We start from the raw sequence: 18,233 nt of genomic DNA, 5'->3' as shown, positions 1-18,233 counted from the left end.
CGACAGAAACACAACGGCCTCCGCTGCTCCTTTGCCCGACAGCAGATTCTGTCCATGTGCAGCGCTGCTGAGCCCTCCTGCGTGCAATTAATTTCCCGGTTTCGGGGCTGCCTGTCTCCTGTGCCGTTCCTCCGAGTTTGCTCTGAAAATATGTTAAACCGTAAGAAATCCTACCCGGGAATAATTTCCTTTTCTCATGCACCCACATCTGCTGGTTCAGCCTTCAAGGGGATCTTGAGGGTGACAATGAACAGCGTTCCCATTTTCGGGGGTATGTCTCGGTCATACCAGTGGTCTGAAGGGTTTGGGGTTCCCCCCCCACACACACAGGGTTTTCCGGGAAACAGAATGGTTTCAGTGAACGGTGAGCATGATGAGCGTCAGGGCTATTGTCACCTCCGCCGGTCACCTCCACCGGTCACCTCCACCGCACTGTCGGGGACTGCATTCGTCATCGCTAACACCTCCGGGCAGAGTGTGAATGAGAAGAGAAATTGCGCCAGCCCTCACTCCAGGCTCATCCGGAGTGGCAGGATGACGCCGACTTAGTCAAATGTGTTTACACGGTGTTTCACACTCTGCATTGTACTTGCATGCATTTAAGAACGTTTTGTCCATTCTTTCTAAACGGTGTCATTGTTAGTAACACCGGGGGAGCTAGTGCAGGGCGAAACCGGCCTCTCGGCGGCTCTGCGGGAGCCTGCAGTCCGGGGAACCGGTAGTGAGAAGCATGTGCAGCAGCCTCATCCTGAGCAGGCTTGTGGGATCCCAGTCACAGCCAGAGGAGTGTCCCCTGAGGTCCTCCTGGTACCCAGCAAGGGGACATCTCTGAGGAGAGGTCACTGTGACCACACAGTCCCGGGGTTTGGTCTGTGGTCAGGAGGGTGGCGGGTGCCCCCATCCGGGTGCATTGAATAGTGTCGCGATGTCCCCTCGCACGCGCACACACTCGAGGTGGAGCTCGGAAACGTGTGAATCGGTCGTGCAAACGGCAGCCCCCGCTCTCGCCCTGTGCAGCAGGGTCCAAGAGCCAGTGGGCTCCCTTCCAGGCTCCCACGGAAGCCCCCCGTGTCCCGTGCAGCTCCTCCCACCGAGTGGGTTTGGGCTGATTGGACCCCCCGTGAGCCCAGGGTACATGCAGTTCCTCATGCTGCAGAAGGGGAAAGTGGGGCCCAGGGCCGCCCGTCAGTATGAGCGGCACACGGGGCTCACTCCGGGGTCGTCTCTGGGGCCTGCTTAGTCCCTACCGCCCTCTGTGCCTCTACATGCGAGTTTGCTTTAAAAACCACGTGAAGTGAACATCCTGGCACAGCAGGTAGGCTCGCAAACACTGCTGCTGATTTTTGCGTTGGTTCAGCAAACAGATTCATCCCCGGGGACGGGAGGGGAGGAAGCGCGGGGCCTGGCGTCCCCGGGGGCCGGGGCCTGCAGCTGTGAAGGTGGCTGAGGCACCGAGGACAGCGGGTCGTGACGGCAAAGCCGCACGTGGCTTTTCAAAGAGTCGAGACATAGTTCACACGCCCCAAAAACCTCCCTGCAAAGCGTACGACGACCCAGTGGGTGTCGGTAGTTGCACGAAGTTCTGCAGCCCCCTGCCCCCCCCCCCCCCCCCACAGGTCAGCCCGAGGGAAACCCCGCCCACGGCTCCGAACAGCCGCTCCCCCTCCCCCACCCTCATGCCCCGCCCCCCGCCCCCGGCAACCACGAATCTGCCCTCTGTCTCCGGGGACTTGCCTGGTCTGAACGCCTCCCAGATGCGGGATCGCTGCCCGTGGGGCCTCTGTGTCAGGGCCTCCCACTCAGCGTCGTGTCTGGGTTCATCCGAGTCACGGCGGGCGTGGAGCGCTGTTCTTTGTTGCGGCCTAGTGACTCTCCCCTGTGTGGGGGGGCTGCCCTGTAGTTATCGGTTCCCCAGCGGGTGGGGGCGCCCTCGGCTTCACATCTGTGTCTCTGGGGGGGGGGGGCTCCCCGTTAAAAATAATATTTAGTTCTCTCGTGTCCTTTGTCACAGGCCGTTAACGGTTCCAGCTCACGCGGTCTCAAAGACCCCACAGCAAAACCCACGCCCTAATGACCCAGGCCTGCCTTTTGGAGGATGGGAGGAGGGGCCAGGTCCCTGAGGGGTGGCGGTGTCAGTGTCCCCTGTGCCCAGGGTTCCCGCAGCCCCACGGAGGGGGGGAGAGAGAGGGGGGGGGAGAGAGAGAGAGAGTGTGTGTGTGTGCATGTTTGCTCCGTTCGGACCCTCTCTCCGTTCTCCTCTCCCCCTCGCTGTGAGGGTGGACAGCTGGGCTCGGGCACGCCCGCCGATTGGACTTGTTTCCTTTGTAAACCGTCCGGGGTGGCCTTGTTGTCATGGCACCATTCTCCGGCGACGCAGGCTGGTCTCAGGCTTTTCCTAACGTGTGTCTGCGTCTCTTGGCAGGTGGACCCAGTGTTTACAAGGGAAGTGAAGGCCAAGGTGAAGAGGTAAGCATCCGCGGCGGCAAGCAGATGTTTTGCGGGAGAGGAAACCCGGTGGCCAGTGCATTACCCTGGTGGGGGGACCCAGGGGGGTCCCACAATTACGCAGCAACGTCTGTGTCCCGGCTCCGTCCCCAACACTTCCCCAGGGGCTCCTCCTCTAACGCTTCCCATGGTCCTGGGCGACCCCAGGCAGCGCTACCGCCCATGCATGAGCTGGAAACTGTGTCCTCGGAGCACGAGCCGCACCGGAGCGGCAGGGACAGTGCACGTGGGAGGATGCCAGCCTCGCTGGTTCCGGTGGTTCCAGGGAGCAGCCGGGAAAAGCACTTTGACACCTAACATCCATGGGACACCGGCGAACACCAAAAAGACCTCAAATGTCTGGGGTTTGAGGCAGTGGAGGGACGTGGCACCCCTCGTCACCTCTCAGGAGCACTGTTTGTTGGAGCATCTGTTATAAATGGCCCGTGTCCGCCCATAACAGAGATACACCAACACTGGCTTAAATGCCTGGGGTGTTTAAGTGGCTCCATAAAAAATCTGATGTGGTGGGTCCAGGGCCAGTAAGACTCAGGGACTTGGGCTCCTGTCTCTCCGCCCTGCTGTCCCTCACCTGTGGCTTCCATCCTTGAGATGGCAACGTGGCTGCAGAGCTCCACCCATCTCATCACATTCCCAATTTTAAGAGGAGAGACAGGAAAGGGCAGGCCAGAGGACCATTTCCCATGTGGGTCAGCCCCCTTTAAGGTGACTTCCTCCTGGATCCCCCCCACCCCGGAATCCGCTGTACCTCCCTGGCCGCTCCATCAGCAAAGGGGACCGGGAAATGCTGACTTTGCCCCCACATACAATGGGGGGCCTTTCTACAGCTCACAGATGCACGCACATAAACGCAGGGGTGATTGTGGGAAAGGGTTAGCGTCACGGTCACGAGAGCGGTGCAGAGGGGAGGGGACAGAGACGAGTTGGTAAAGCTGAACGAGAGACAGAACACACACCAGGTGACACCCTCGGGACAGCGTCCTGCCAGCTCGGGGTGCCAGGCGCCTGGGTGCCGCGTGCATTCTCTCTCATCCTGGCACTTCTACTCCCCTCTGCCGGTCCCCCCGTTATTGTCTGCGCCAGCGTCTCAAACACATCTGAGAAGGGCTGAGCTGTGAGGAGGGACTCCCGTCCCAACCCCTGCAGGGAAGACAGCCGTGCACCTATCCCCAACCCGACCCCGACCCCCGGGGTCGGAGATGCCTGCACCCCGGGTGCCACCCGTGTTCACGCCAAGCACGGACGTGTCGGCAGGCTGCCCCCCCTCCCCGTCGGGGCGGACACGGGGGAAACGCTCCCCCCCTCCCCGAGTCACTCCGGTGCTGACCCCTCTCCCTGTAATGCTGCCTCTGTGACAGAGGGGGCATCTCCGGAGCTGTCGTCCGTCGCCCCCCCCCCCGCCCCCCTCCGTGAGGACCCACAGCCCACGCTCCCCGCCGTGTCGTCCTCTGTTGCAGCTCCGCGGGGGTGCGCCTGGTCCGGGAGATGCCGCAGGAGGACCTGCACGCGGCCCTGAGGCACTGCGTCGCTCTGGTCAACAGCTCCGTCTCCGAGGGCATGTCCGCCGCCATTCTGGAGGTAACGGCCCCCCCGGGCCGCCCCCCCCCGAAAGGGTGCAGCGGAGACCGCCTGCTGCCCTCTCCACGTGGACGGAGTGGGCGTCTTGCTCAGCCCGGCCCTGCGCCTCTCGGAGCTTGAGAAAAGCAAATCAGCTTTTCCTTGGGAGCTCAGGAGTCATTCCAAGTCCCACCTGGGGCTCGGGAGCAATCGCTCCACCTGGCACGGCCCTCTCCTGCCGGCCACACGGCGACATCAGCCCAGGACGGCTGGAACCTGGCAGGACTCGCCCTCGGCAGGAGGGCAGGAACGCGGCTCGGGGTGGCTGTGTTTTTGCCAGAAGCCCCCCTTTCCTCGGTTTCTTCTCCCCGTTTTCAGTGTGGCCTGCGCCCCCAGGGTGAGGGGGTGGGGAGGGGAGTGCAGGGGGTAGAGGTGCAGGCAGGTTGGGGGGATGGGCTCCAGGCTCCTCAGAGAGCATCGGCTCCAGAAAATGGCTGGGTCTCCTTTGGCTGGACCCACACAGGCCCCGGCAGAGCCCCGCGGCGGTGGCCCGGTGGCCCGGTGGCCAGTGTCCCGCAGGGAGTGGCCCCAGCAAACAGCCTCTGGTTGGAGTCCTGGTGGCTCTGGCTGGACTGGGTCGGCTGTCCCGGAGACACTCAACCCGGCCGCTCAGCCACCCTGCCATCCCTTGTCTCTCTGGAACGTTCCAGGGGGCGGGGAGTTTCACCCCGATATCCGGGTGAAACCGCTCCGTGCCGGTTACTTAGATCCTCGAGGGGACGGCCAGCGTCTGGCTAACACGGAAGGGTTGTCCTTTGTCCTGTTTGGCTGTTAGTTCATCGCATTCGGGCTCCTTGCAAAGGTGAGCTTAGTGCGGGGGCCGACCGTTCGCGCCGGCCCTGACTGGCCCTGACCAGCCCTGGAACTGGGCCTCCCCCGAACCCTGAGACCCCAGGCTGCCGCACTCACGCCGCGTCTGTGGTTCTCAGCACACGGGAGACACGGCACACGGGGACTGGCCGATTAGCGCAGGACAGGACCTGCTGGGGGGGGAGAGAAAGCTTGTCGCCCTGATCCCGCGGGTCTCTGAGTGGGTTCCTGCTTTCTTCCTCACCCCGTGGGTCTCTCACGCCCGTGTCTCCGTGGGGCGATGCTGTTATTGTGCCGGAAGTGTTTAAAACACCCCTTCATTCCTTGGACACTAGTCGGAACCTCTGAATTTATCGGCTTGAGGTGTAAGTTGTGGCCCCTGCTGTTTCCAGGAACGTAGAAACCGAACCGGGAAAAGGACCGGCCCTCCCTCAATGGAAGACGGGGCCGGGGTTGCCTGCCTGGCGCGCTGCTTTAACGTGGCACCGTTTAAGGAAAGGAAAGCACCCCAAACGGAGGTTGGGGGCGGGGGAGCAGCTCTGCACCGCCCATGCCCAGGAGCCCAGGGCCGGGCGGCGTTCGTGATGCGTCCTGTGGCTCTGTGACGAGTTCGGCCACGTGTCAGCCCCTCCCTCTGTGCTTGCCGATCAGCCGCCACCTCTTCTGAGGCCTGAAACCAGCCTCCCCGTGACGGTCGGACGCGTGTCAGCTGCGACGCTGTGCCCGCCTGCTGATTGCACCTTCCTCCTCATTGCGCCCTCCCCCGTGAACACCCACCTCCCGCCCCGCCCCCCACATCTTGGGAAGCAGCAGAGTGGGGTCCGGGAAGCGTTTCATACCCGGCACTCACGGCCGTTCACGGCAGACAAATTGCTGCCAAGTCTCATCCGCTTCAAAGGCGAGGCCGGGCCGGCAGCTCCCACCGCCGTGGGGGGTGGGCGTGCGTCAGGCCGAGGGTCTGGCATGCACCTGCTTTCCCAGGGGTGCAGAGGGCGTGTTTCGGCAGGGTGGGCTCAGACCCCCGTGTGGTGAGCCTCGGGAGCAGGGGCGCGCGTAGGACGGGAGGGCGGGGCCTTCGGGCGTCTCAGAATCGGGGTGTTTCCTTGTGAGGCACAGGCAAGTCCCGTCCACACACGCCCGCTTCCCACCGGTGGGCCGCAGACACCGGCCCGAGCTGGGCGCTCGGCCCACAGCTGACCTGCCCGCTGGGCCAGGGCTGGGCTCCCCAGGGAGCTGAACTCGGCTGGACCAGGAGGAAAGGAATTCAGAACGAGTCTTTTCTAACCTGGGTCTCCCTCACCGGGGTCTCTCCTCCCACTCCAGAACACACGCATGCACATGCGTGCACACACATGCACACTTGCCCCCCCCACCCGGGGTCACACGGTAGCGCCCGGGGAGAAGGCCGAGTGCTGGAGCGACAGCAGTGGGAAGACCGTCCTGCACTCGGCTCCCAGGGCCGGGCGCGGTGCGGGGTTCTCGGGAGGACAGCCTCGCTGTGCCGTCCGTCGGCCTCGGCTGCCGTGCAGCTGTGCGTGGGGGTGCCGGGCCCACCCACCCGGAGCGGTGAAGGCCTGGTGGGCCGCCACGGTGAGAAGGGGCTCCTCGAACTCACGCGGCGGGGAAGCACGGCAGGAGACCGAAAAGCTCTTTAGGGCGCGGGACAGGGTCTGGGATTGTGCCCACAACGCCGCTGGCTCCCCGGTGGCGTCGGGGTGAGCGCCCTGCAAGGGTGTGCCCGTGTGCCGTCCAGCTGGACACTCTGTCTGTCGAGGCCGCCAGCACGTGAGCGGAGCTTCTCTGCCAGACGCCCTGGTGGAGGTGGCTGGACCCCAGGGATCTCGTCATCCCCCCGGGGCTCGAAAACCCTACACACAGGGGCAGAGCCTCCCTTCTGAGGGTCCCGGGCGCCGTGCTGGCCGGAGCCCGGGCAGCCGTGGGTCTTAAGGCTGCTGTGCTCTGCAGGGTGGACACAGTGTCTCTGTGGACTCTACGCAGGTTTTTAACAAGGTGGAGTGTGAGCCTGGTCACAGGCTGCAGAGCTCATGAGGGTGGTAGAGGGGAGTAGGGGGGCAGCTCAGAACGAAGTGACAGCTGCTCCCAGCCCTTGGGGTCGGAAAGCCGCGCGGTGGTGACCTTGTTCCTTCCGTCGTGTCCTCGCCCGCGTGCCACAGGCACACGCTCAGTCCCACCTGTGCCGGGAGAAAACCGCCTCTCCCAGGGGGTGATATGACCCCAAGCTGTGGCTGAAGCTGTGTCCATGAACGTGCGGAGGGGCGGTTTCTGGTGGCACAGCCGTGACCCTGACCCTCCGTGACAGGGTGTCCTTCCCAGAACTGGCAGATACAGTACACTATGAGAATCCACATGCGGTCTGAAAGCCGGGTGTCTCCACTGGATGTGGCCGTGTGGGTGGGGGTGGGGCCGGGGAGTCTCCGCCCACACACGGGCCCTTCCAACCAGCGCCCTCTCCCCTTCCCGCCCTGCAGGCCATGGAGCTGGAGGTGCCCGTGCTGGCCAGGAACATCCCTGGCAACGCCGCCGTGGTGCGGCACGGGGCCACGGGCCTGCTGTTTTCCGACCCTCAGGTACGGGGCGCCCTGCGTGGGGCGGTGTTCGCGTGCATTTCCCTCCGCGTCCAAGACGTGTGCGTTTTCATCAGCGTTCTGCACCCCCGTCACGGTCAGGGCAGCCCTGTGAGGGTGTCAGCTGTCCCCTGCCGGGCAGGACCCCAGTTGTTCTCAGTTAACATCCTGATTGGGTGGCCACCGGCCTCAGCTGGTCTGCCCCTCCGCGGGGCACCGTCCCGCGAGGACTCGCCAGCACAAAGCTCACAAACCACCTCTGACACGTTCCATCGGCCACAGCGCCTTCTCTGTACACAGTGCAAATCTCTTTGTGCGTTTCAGTGGCGTTTTGACCTTTCTTGGCGTAATAAAGCCTCTTCAGTATTAAAATGGCTACGCAAAAACTGACCAGTTTAGGTGTATTTTCTTAAGTGCATGCTGGCACGACAGCTGTCTCCATGCAACCCAACAAAGTGATTTCGAAGGACATTAAAGACAGCCAAGCACCACCAGGGTCATCTGATGGGGAAACTCCGCCCCAGCCTTTGGCCAACCCACACGTCACGTTTCTCACCCCGTCCCGACGTCTGTGTCCACTCTCGTCCCTCCTGCAGGCCGTTCCCTCCCAAGCGGGACGGGCGATCACGGGGAGACCCGGAGGGGTCTGCTAACCCCTCCACCGCCGACTCACACCCGTGTCTCCCCTCCCTCCCCCCGCAGGAGTTTGTCCAGCTGGCGAAGAGACTGGTCAGCGACCCCACGCTGGGCAGGGACCTGGGGGCCGGCGGCCGGGCATACGTGGGGGCGCACCACGGCTGGCGGGCGGAGAGAGACACCTACCAGCACCTCATCCGGACGCTCCAGGCGGGTGCCAGCCACCAGGCCTGCTGACCGACGTCCCCGCTTCAACGCGTCCGAGGGGCCCCAGGGCCACGCCCCCACCATCCGGGCACCGCGAGGAGAGCGAGGGAGCAGCAGGGCCCTGGGTCGGAATCCGGCTGGAGTGACACCCTGCTTGTGGCCCAGCCAGGTCTCCGGTCTCAGGTCTCAGGCCCCGTCCCAAGCAGCGGCAGGTTGAGAGACGCCGTCGTCTGGGAGTGGCGGGACTCTGCCCCGGTGGAAGGACTGCGCCGCACCCCCCCCCCCCCCCCGTCACCAGTGACTGTCCCCACACCACCACCACGCACGCACCTCGAGCGAGCGCCTGGGGAAGGGTGCGTTTTTTAAGTGAATACAGTGTGTCGCTATCCGTGGTGCAGAAATAACTGCTCTTTGTTCCTGGGAGCGAGACACACACAGACCCCGGTCCCCGCGGACATGGGGGGCGGGGGGGCAGCTCGCGGGCGGGGCTGGAACGCCGTCCCTCCCTCCATATCCGGGCAGCGGCGGGAAGAAGCGCCTTCCCATCGGCACCCCGCCCGCCTGGCGCTGTCTCCCATGCAGTTAACGTTCTGTCCAGACGCTCCGTGCCCCGCACTGCGCTGGTGCGCAGCAGCTCCGACTAATGTCTGGGGCCGTCTCCACGCCGAGCCTGAGGGACCCCTGGTGCCAAGGGGCAGACAATACCGGGGAGGAGGGGGGGGCGTCAGTGGAAGGGAATGACTTCATCTTTGCTTGTGGCTGCAATCTCATGTCGGGGGGTGGGGCGCTGCAGTCCCCGACATGAGGTGCCTGCAAACCTGCGGCCAGGGCGTCCCCTGTGGCGAGAACCTCCCCAAGGAGCTGCCTCCTACTCCCGCACCCTCTCGGTGGGAGTCCCCGACGGCCCCGAGGCCCGACAGGCGAGCAGCCGGGGGCCCCGGCCGGGCCCGAGTCACGGCTGGGCTGGCTAGGGCCTTCTCCCTGTCTCTGTCTCTGTCTGTCTGTCCGTTTGTCCCCTCCCCCAACGCTGCCAGGGCTGTTCCCACGCCCCATGGGGTTAGCGGTCAGCAACACGCTAAAGACTTTAGTCGGCAGGTGGCCGAGACAGACAAGTGACCTTGCCCAGGTCGGGGGGAGCGGACAGGGGTCCGAATACGTGACCCCAAACTCGCCCCTGTGGCGTGCAGACTGTGTTCGGCTGCAGGCCGCCGAGACTCGACAGACGCGGAAAGCAGCCCCTGGACGCCTCCTGGTCCCAGGGCAGACCTCCGAGGGGCACGCTCGCCATGCATCCCGTCCCCGGGGGCTTCTACGGCCCCGAAGAAGCCCCAGAACGGTCGCCCAGGCGGCCCTGCAGACAGACTCCGCTCCCCCACCCTCGTCCCCGGCCGGGTCCCCACGGGCTCGCCCTCCTGCAGTTTGGGGCCCCGAGAAGCTGGGGCCACCGTCCCTCAGCCTTGTCCCCTCTCCACAGCTGCGGTTCTCGGTCACACGGTCTGCGAGTCTCCAGGTGTGACCACCTCCAGGGTCTTCGCTTCCTTCCTCTCCTCCCGGTCACCTGTCTTTGTCGGGCCGCACGGCCCCGGCGCTGGGCGGAGGCCAGGGCGGCAGGCCCCTCGGTTCCAACGTCACCCTTACCCCGAATGAGTTACACACTTAACGAGAATCGTTACCTGTGGGCACATCCGTGGTGCAGGCTGAAACTCTGAGCATCGGATCCTGAGGACAACACGACTTCTTTTGCTCTTTCTAGAACATTTTGTAGCTGCCTGCAGCCGGCTGTGCTTGGGGTCCACCCTGTGGGCCAGGGCTGTCAGACTCATTGTCACCGGGGGCCACATCAGCCTCGCGGTCGCCTCCAAAGGGCCGACTGTGATTCTAGGGCTGTGTACGTGTACCTGCTCCTTAGCTGGGGGCAAGGAGGTCGGCGCTGCCGCGGGGCAGAAACAAGGTGCCGGGCCAGATTCGGGCCTCGTGTTGGCCACCTGGGCTGTAGGCTGGGGCACCGCCTCTGTGCAGCGTTTTCCTGGACCATGTGGTGGCGGAAGCACATGCCACTGCGTGGTCGGAGGAGCGCCTTTCGCACGCGCCCCCAGATGCGCGCACACGACTCCTCGAGGAGGTCGGACAGCTCCAAGCCCCCTGAGCCAGAGGGCGCAGCCCGGCCCCACCGCGGGAGGCTCGGGCTGTGGAAGAACGGGATCCCTGGCTCCCAGCTTCTGAGAAGCGCCGGAATGTCGTGGGGGAACAACAGAGGCCGAGACCAGCAACGCTGCTGAGTCGCCAATCAGGGGCTTCCACGGAGAAGGTCCGAAGGTTCAAATGCAAGGTCCGGAAGCCCGGGCCGGGGACCGAGGTGTCGCGTCTGCTCCAGTGGTGGGGTGGGGACGAGAACAGAGGAGGGGTCGGCCCCCCGCTGGGGATGCAGGTGGAGGAGGCGTGTCGGCCCCGCCCCCGTTCCAAGACACCGTGTGACCTGGGCTTGGCCACCGACGCAGCCGCTCCTCGTGGGGTTCTGGGACGGTGGTGGGCCCGGGCCACACCCGGTCCCCAGTGACGCTGGAGAGGAAGACACGACCTCTGTGGCGTCCTGAATCCGTGCGTCAGTATTTGCCTTGTTCCGGCTGAATCTGGCCCGTTCCGGGCAAGCAGGAGGGGAGTGCGGAGTCGCGGTGCCGGCGGGAGCGCCCTCTGGAGGCCCTAGGAGGACCCTCCCATCTTGCTCGTGCGGCCCCCGGTGGCTCCAGGTGTCCCTTGGCTTGTGGCTGCGTCCCCGGTCCTGGCCTCCATCGCCGCATGGCTTTCCTGGGTCCCTGTATGTTGTGAACTGAGCTGTGCCTTCCCCGACCCCCACACCTCCATGCTGCTGCCCGAACACCTCCCGTGACCGCGTTTGGGGAGGAGGCCTTAGGGAGGTATGGAGGGGTCGGCGAGGTCACGCGGGGGTCCTCCCCCCATAGGACACCAGAGCTCCCCCCACACGTGTACGGAGGAGACGCCAGGCGAGGTCACAGTGAGACGGCGGCCGTGTGAGCACCCCGCGAGAGGCCTCACCAGACAGCGGCCCTGGCGGCTCCTTCACCTTGGACGTCCGCCTCCGGAGCCCTGAGAAGGCGCGGCCAGCAGCCCCAGCCCGGCCTGCGGCTTCCACCGCGGCCCCTGAGCAGCAGGCCAGGCCGGGCCGGGTCTTCTCTTCTGTCTCCTAGCAGGACCCCCGCGGCGGGATTTGGGCCTCGCTCCATCCCGGCGGGTCGCGTCTTGCGCCCTCTGCTGAACTCCATCTGCGAAGGTGCCTGTCGCCACGGGGTCTCCCTCTGAGGTCCAACGGGGTGCGGCTCTGGGACGCCCACGCCCACCCGCTGCACCGCACGCGCGCGCGCGTGGCTTTCAGCTGCAGGCGCCCGCCGGGCCTCCCGCGCACGCGCTCCGGGCTCCAAGGGCCGTTAGAAGCTCAAGAGCGGCTCGGGGGCATGCGCTGGGTGCACGGGGGTCCTTGGGTCTCGGGGTGATCGTGTGCAGTGCGGCCCCAAGTGCAGACGCCAGCCCGCCCCTCCCCGCCCCCGCTTCCCGCCAGCAGCGCTGCCCCGCATGTGCCGGACACACCATTGACCGGACCGTTACGTAAACGTGCGCCGACCACGGTTAAGGACTGTATCGTAATTTGTTAGGATAACTAACTTATGAATATTTATAATTTGGTATTTATTAATTTATACTTAAAATTAAAATGATCTATAAAAGAGACACGTATCGTATGAATGCACTCAGGTGTGGAAATTAAAACACAAGTGAATAAATGAAACAAAACACGAATAGGCCCGTGGATACAGTGGGCTGACGGGGTCCACGGGGGAAGGGGTGCGGGGACGGGAGTTGGAAACAATGTTTTAAAACATAAAATTAATTACTTCTAATTAATTATAATTAAAATAATCTATCACTTAAAATGGTACCCATGGTTATGTTTATAATAACCAAATCTATAAACACAAATACATTTTACTTAATTTTATTAAGTATAATGAAAATTTATCTGTAGTCCAAAAAGTTTTTTCTCTGTAATTATGTATAAAACGCAATACATAATATAACCTTTGACCTGGCCGTTTGACCTTCAGGAGCGTGTCCCAATGGCAGAAGGAGGGCTGATGAACGAGGTTTGCGTAAAAGGCACGTCCGTCTCAGGGTCGGGGTGACGGCCAAACATTTCCAGCGGCGCTGATATCCAGAAGGCGCTGGACAGTTCCCGGGACGCTGTTCCGGCGCGGCCGCAGCACACACGGCCTTTAGTAACTGTGTCGAGAGTGACAGGCCTTGACGAAGGGGCCCGGGCGCCGTGGCCCGTGGAGCGTGAGCTCCGTGTGTTTGAGGTTTGTGCTTCTGTGCGCAGAAACCAGAAGTCATAGCAGGGCACGCGTGTGAGTTCGGATGCTGAAGTTATGGGTAGTGTTTATTTTCTGTTTCTTTTTAAAAGATTTCACTTTTTGTTTTTAGAGAGAGGAGAAGGGAAGGAGGAGAGGGAGGGAAACATCCATGGGTGGTCACCTCTCACGCGCCCCCAACCGGGGAGCCGGCCTGCAATGTGGGCATGTGCCCTGACTGGGAATCGAACCCATGACCCTTTGGTTTGCAGGCCAGCATTCAATCCACTGGGCCACAGCAGCCACGGCTATTTTCTTTTGTAAGTGTTTATTTTCATGTGCATTCTGCTGTGGCTTTCAGGTTTCTCCAAAGTGAGCATGCATTACGTTTTACAGGTGAACAGCGGTATTTTAGAGATAACCAAGCAGGGAAATCATCACCGAGCCCTGACTCCTCCGCCCCTGCAGGGACGGTTTCTCCAGCCTCCGCTGGGGCCGAACCCTAACACGAGTGCTCCCGTGTTTCTGGGACGAACTAGCTGAGGGCAGGGGGCGCAGCGAGGCGGGCCCCCCCTCCTTCCCTGGGCAGGGGTCGCCCGCTGTGCCCGTCAGCTGTGAGCCGTGCACGCGGAGGCTGCTCCGTGTGGGGTGCCAACACTCAGTCGCGGTCGAGCTCAGCGCATTAAGTACAGACCTTTGGGACGCCGGCTTCCATGCCAAGGGGACCGGGACGCCGAATTAGCCACAGGGGCTCCACGCCGGACCCTCTTGCCCGACCCTGAAAACCTCCCCCCCGGGAAGGGGCTCTATTTTTCCTGGCGGAAGGAAGGCAGGGGCAGTGAGCCGCTTTGGAAAAGGAAAGTGGCCCTCTTTCGCTGTGAGCGATTTGTAACTCGGGGCGACCACATAACGAGCCCCTCCCTGGAACGGGACTTGGGAGCACCGGCCTCCTCTGCACCTCGCCCCTGCCTCTGGCGGGGTTTCCTCAGCCGAGCGGCGGTGCTCGAAGCCGAGGCTGCGGCTCGAGGGGCATCTTTGAGGTTCATCTTTTGCACCCATAACATTTCCCAGAAAATATAGAAAGAAACGCTGTGTCACGAGCTTGGCACGGGCGATGGGCGCTTCCGTGCGGAAACCAGCTACTGAACGCCTCGGCAGGAGCCAAGGGTTTTCCATCGCGTTGCCCCGGGTGAGCCCACCCCTCTCCGGTGGTGCTGGGTGGGACGGGAGCCAGGTGCGGGCTGCCGAGGCCGCAGCGCCCTGCGCCCCACCGCGTGGGCGAGCGGCGAGCTCTCAGGATTCATCGCGACCCACGAGGATGTCTTTCCGTGGTCCCCCCCATTCTCGCTATGCTAACAACGGTGGACTTTTCTGGACCGACCTCGTCCGTGGTGCAGAGTCTCCCCCAGTGTCCAGAAGGCAAAGGCCCTGGCGTGGGGTGGGGGCAGGGACGGGGGGAAAAGGCGAGACGGAGCCGTGGGAGCCGCCACTTTGCAGGACCCGCATCCGCGTTTGTGGTGGAAGTCTCCCCACCTTCTCTCTGACGCCCGCTCCTCCCACTCGAGTCGCTGAGGTTTAGGTGGGGACTCCCCTGCCCCCCGCCCTGGCTCCAGGGCAGACGGAGACTCTGGGGTCAAGGCCCGGGTCTCCCCATCTTGCAGGTGACTGGGGTGGCCAGCGGGGCTCGGTGAGGGACTGATTTCCGGGAGGTGTCAGGACCCTCTGAGACTGTCACTGCCCTCCCCTGAGATGCTGAGCTGGGGGACCCACGAGGCCGGGGCTCCCGGGGGCGCCTCAGGGAAGAGCCTGCCTGGGCGTGAGGTCAGCGAGGCCGACGTGGAGCCCGGAGTCTCGGAGAGGAGGGGACCCTGGGTCCAGCCATTCGGGACGTCAGATGTCACTGCTTGTTCCGAGCTGAGGAGTCGTCGACTCTGTCCCTCCCCCGGTTTTCCCAAAGTCCAGTTGAATTTCGGAGAAACAGGATTTGCATTGTTACCTCTGGAGCAAACATCAAGGAGATGACTATCTCTCTGGAGCGGGTAGAAGTGTGACCCCCCCCAAAAGGTGTGTGGGACCCAGACCCCAGGGCCCGTGAACGTGACCCCTGAGGAAAGAGAGCTGCTACAGATGGGCCCCAGTTAAGACGGAGTCGCAGTTGGCGGGGCGGGGCCTCCTCCCAGTGGGTGGCCTGAGCCGAGGGGGGTGGTGTGGACACAGAGACACCCGGGGAAGGTCGTGCAACTTTGCCACCCAGGTGGGAGGGACGTGTCTCCAAGCCGGTGGACAGTCAGGGGCACCAGAGTCGGGGACAGGCACAGAAGGGATTCCCTTCCCACTCATGCCCCAGGAGGCTGCGCTCCGCTGTCGGCCCCAGAACCCGGGGCCTCCGGGCTCCAGGGGGAGCAGCGCAGCCGTCTGAGCTCCCCGGTCTGCGGCCACCCAGGCCGGCAGAGCTCGGGAACCCGCACACCCCCCGGAATGCACGCAGCCTCTGTGCCTCTGCCCTGTCCGTGACTTTGGGCCACACAGGCTGGCATCTTCCCCATGCCCCCCCACCCCCCAACTCAGACTCCCGCCAGGTGGAGCACTAGAGGAGGGGTTGTCTGGCCAGCGGGCTGCCTCTGCCCCAAGGCAGGCTGGAGTCTGTGGCTCTGGCCGCAGCCCCTTCCCCCTCCTCCTGCCTGCCCCCCTTGGCTGCCCTGGAGCTGTGCAGGGCCTCCGTGCCCGCTGAGCTGGGGACATGGCCGTGGGCGGGGAGGGGGCGTCCCTGGCTTACCTGCGCTCCTGCCAGAACCTGGATGGCCCTCTGGGCAGCCAAGGCCCCCAGAGGGGGAGCAGCCGCACCTGGGCAGTGACGACCAGCAGGGCCCTCGGCTCAGCCGGGAGCTTCCCCGGAGGGAGCTGGAGGAGCGGCTCAGGCGCACAGTCGGGCCGCGTGGGGGGAAGGGGGCAAGGCGCGTTCACGGGGCCACATCCCAGGTGGCCCCCAGACCCACTGGTCCCCGTCACGGCCAGCTGCCCTCAGCCTACTTATACGTTGACCTGCCCGAGACCTTCTGGCCGGCAGCCGCTGCCACGAGGTCCACTGCGTCCCCCGAGTTCCCGTGCGGAGTGCTGACCCTCCTTACCAGAGGCCACCTCATCTGGAAGGGGGGTCCTTGCAGCTGTGATCGGTTAAGAGGAGGCTGCCCTGCACTGGGGCCCCGATGCAACAGGCCTGGCGTCCACGCAGCAGGGGACTCGGACACAGGCTCACACACGCCACACCAGTGGGACCCGCTGTGAAGGCAGAAGTCGGGGTGAAGGCCTACGGCCCGGGACCCCGATGGTCACTGCGGAGAGGTCGGGGACACAGCCCTGCCTGGGCTTCCGGCCTCCAGGGGGGTGTCCTGCCCCGGGGAAGGAACGCAGGGGCCGGGGCTGTCGGAGCTCAGGGCCCTGTGAGTCCATGAGAAGCCACGGCCTCCACCCCTGGGAGGGGGCGCGGACGAGCCGGATTCCCGGGCCTGGGGGGGTCCTGGGCTGAGGTCCCAGGTGGGCGGCTCCGGGGCTGGCGGGCCCCGGGGGGTAGCAGCAAGGAGGACACGGGCCAGGCGCGAGAAAACAAGCAGCATCACTGGCTTTATTCGCACAGGCCCTGCCGACACGGCGGCTGGTGAAGGCTCCCGCGTCCCTCCGCCCCGCGGGGCTGGGCACCGGGTCACGTGACCGGCCGCGGCCCCGCGCTGTGCGCGCACACGCGCGCGCGCTGCGTCCTCTGCACCAGGACGTCCCGCGTTTCCCCGAGTCACGAGGCCGCTCTGTGCCAGCGAGCACGCGCCCGTTCCCGCCGCCGCGGGCACACGCAGATCCCTCCGCCGGCGTGTGTCCTCCCCCCACCCCGACGCTGGGAGACGCGGCCGGGCAGGGCTGTGTCCCTGGTTGCAGGAAAGCGGACTTTGCGCTCTGGGTCGGGGGCACAGTCTGCGCGAGGAGGGGCCGTGGCCGCGCCGGTGACGCCTGTCCTGCCGGGGTGGCAGCAGCAAGCCCACCGCGTCCGGTTGGAGGCCACTGGGTAGGAGCCCCTGCAGCCGCGTGCGGAGTTTCCCGGGGAAGACAGACTTCCAGGCTTTTCAGGTGAGACGGGCCACGTGCGGATGTTGACTCGGCCTTAGTTCCGGAACCTGCGCTGTTGTCCTTTATGAAAACTGTGGCGACTGTGCCGTCTCCCACCCCCTCCGAGAGCAGGCGGCGGCGGGGCCTGGCGTGCTCACCGCTGGGTGTCCAGCGCCTGCAGCACCTCCCGCACACAGTAGGTGCCTCGTGGTCGCCCCTCGAATAGACCAGACACTGTTCACACCCGCTCAAGGATTTCACGCCACCGCCTCCTTCTGTGGAATCGTCCTGGGGCCACACCAGTGGCAGGAAGCTCGGGACCAACCTCTCCAACCCAGCCCACGGTCGCTGTGGCCGCGACACGCCACAGGACTGGACGCCTGAGCATGGGGCAGGCGACCCAGAGGAGGGACGGAGCGAGTCCGGGGCAGCAGGCCCCTGGGAGGCTGGGGACACGCCCACTATTCAGCAGGGGCCGCGCGTGAGCGTCCGCGGACACGTGCAGGTCCCGGAGCCGGACCCTCGCAGCCCAGCGCCTGTCCTGGCCGCCTCGCTGCGGAGCGCGGCAGGCACAGTGTGGGGGCAGCGTCCGTAACTGACGCCGGCCCCTCGGAGGGGTCAGCGTGGGGGGACAGAGGCCGGCTGTAAACGTGCCGGAGGTGGACTCCGCACGCATGGCCGGGAGGTTTACGAGTCCGTGTCACGCCCTCGACCCGCGATGCCGCCTGCTCTCCGAAGGGAAGAGGTGACAGTGAACCACCCAGCGGACAAGGGGAGCCCGCGTGGGCGCAGGAGCGGTGGCCTCTGGGGCGTCTCAGGACAGCAGGGGGCGGCTCGGCTGGAGGGCGTGCCGAGGGTCACAGTGTCAGCGGTGGGGCCACACTCGTCCCCCCAGGGGGATTCGGTGACGTGCAGATGGAGCCGGAGGGCGGTGGGGCAGTGGGGGAGGGAGACACACAGTGGCAGAGGGATGGGAGGAGGGACCCGGGGGGGCGAGCAGGAACCACAGCAGGGCCTCCGGCCCCCCAACCCCTCCCACCCTGGCGAGGGCTCCACCGTGTCTCTGCCTGGGTGTGGGTGGCCGAGAGCCCACTCGGCTCTCCCTGGGTCTCTGTGTCTGCAGGCTTCACCTCTGGGGGGTGTCAGAGGGCTCCCGGGGCCCTTCTGACTTGGGGCCACAGGCCTGACCAGAACCGTGTGCTCACAGAGCTCATTCATGAGCTGGCGTCAGGGTCCCTCCCGCTCTCAGAGGTCATGACCCTTACACTCCGCCCCCCGTCAGTGGAGACAGGCTTCCTTCCAGCCACCCCTCAGACACCCACAGTCTCACCCTGCGCAGGCCCCGCGGGCAGCACGGGACCTCCGTCCCCTCGAGAGAACTGGGGACGAGGGTCGGTCAGTGCCGGCCTCCTTGCGA

General features: G+C 64.7%; 1 protein-coding gene across 1 annotated transcript in view; it reads left to right on the top strand.

Moving 5' to 3' along the window:
- Positions 1 to 8,488, top strand: part of GLT1D1 (glycosyltransferase 1 domain containing 1) — a 30,054-nt gene extending 21,566 nt beyond the window's left edge. The window contains exons 9-12 of the mRNA XM_028503653.2: positions 2,423 to 2,466; positions 3,963 to 4,083; positions 7,422 to 7,520; positions 8,220 to 8,488. Coding sequence (XP_028359454.1) covers positions 2,423 to 2,466; positions 3,963 to 4,083; positions 7,422 to 7,520; positions 8,220 to 8,390 — 435 coding nt within the window. The 3' untranslated portion in view covers positions 8,391 to 8,488. The remainder of the gene's footprint in view (positions 1 to 2,422; positions 2,467 to 3,962; positions 4,084 to 7,421; positions 7,521 to 8,219) is intronic.
- The last annotated feature ends 9,745 nt before the right edge of the window (positions 8,489 to 18,233 follow it).

The sequence above is a fragment of the Phyllostomus discolor genome, chromosome 13 (genome assembly GCF_004126475.2).
Source record: "Phyllostomus discolor isolate MPI-MPIP mPhyDis1 chromosome 13, mPhyDis1.pri.v3, whole genome shotgun sequence".
Lineage (NCBI taxonomy): Eukaryota > Metazoa > Chordata > Mammalia > Chiroptera > Phyllostomidae > Phyllostomus > Phyllostomus discolor.
Note: the sequence above shows the minus strand (reverse complement) of the source record. Positions and strands in the feature narration are given on the sequence as shown.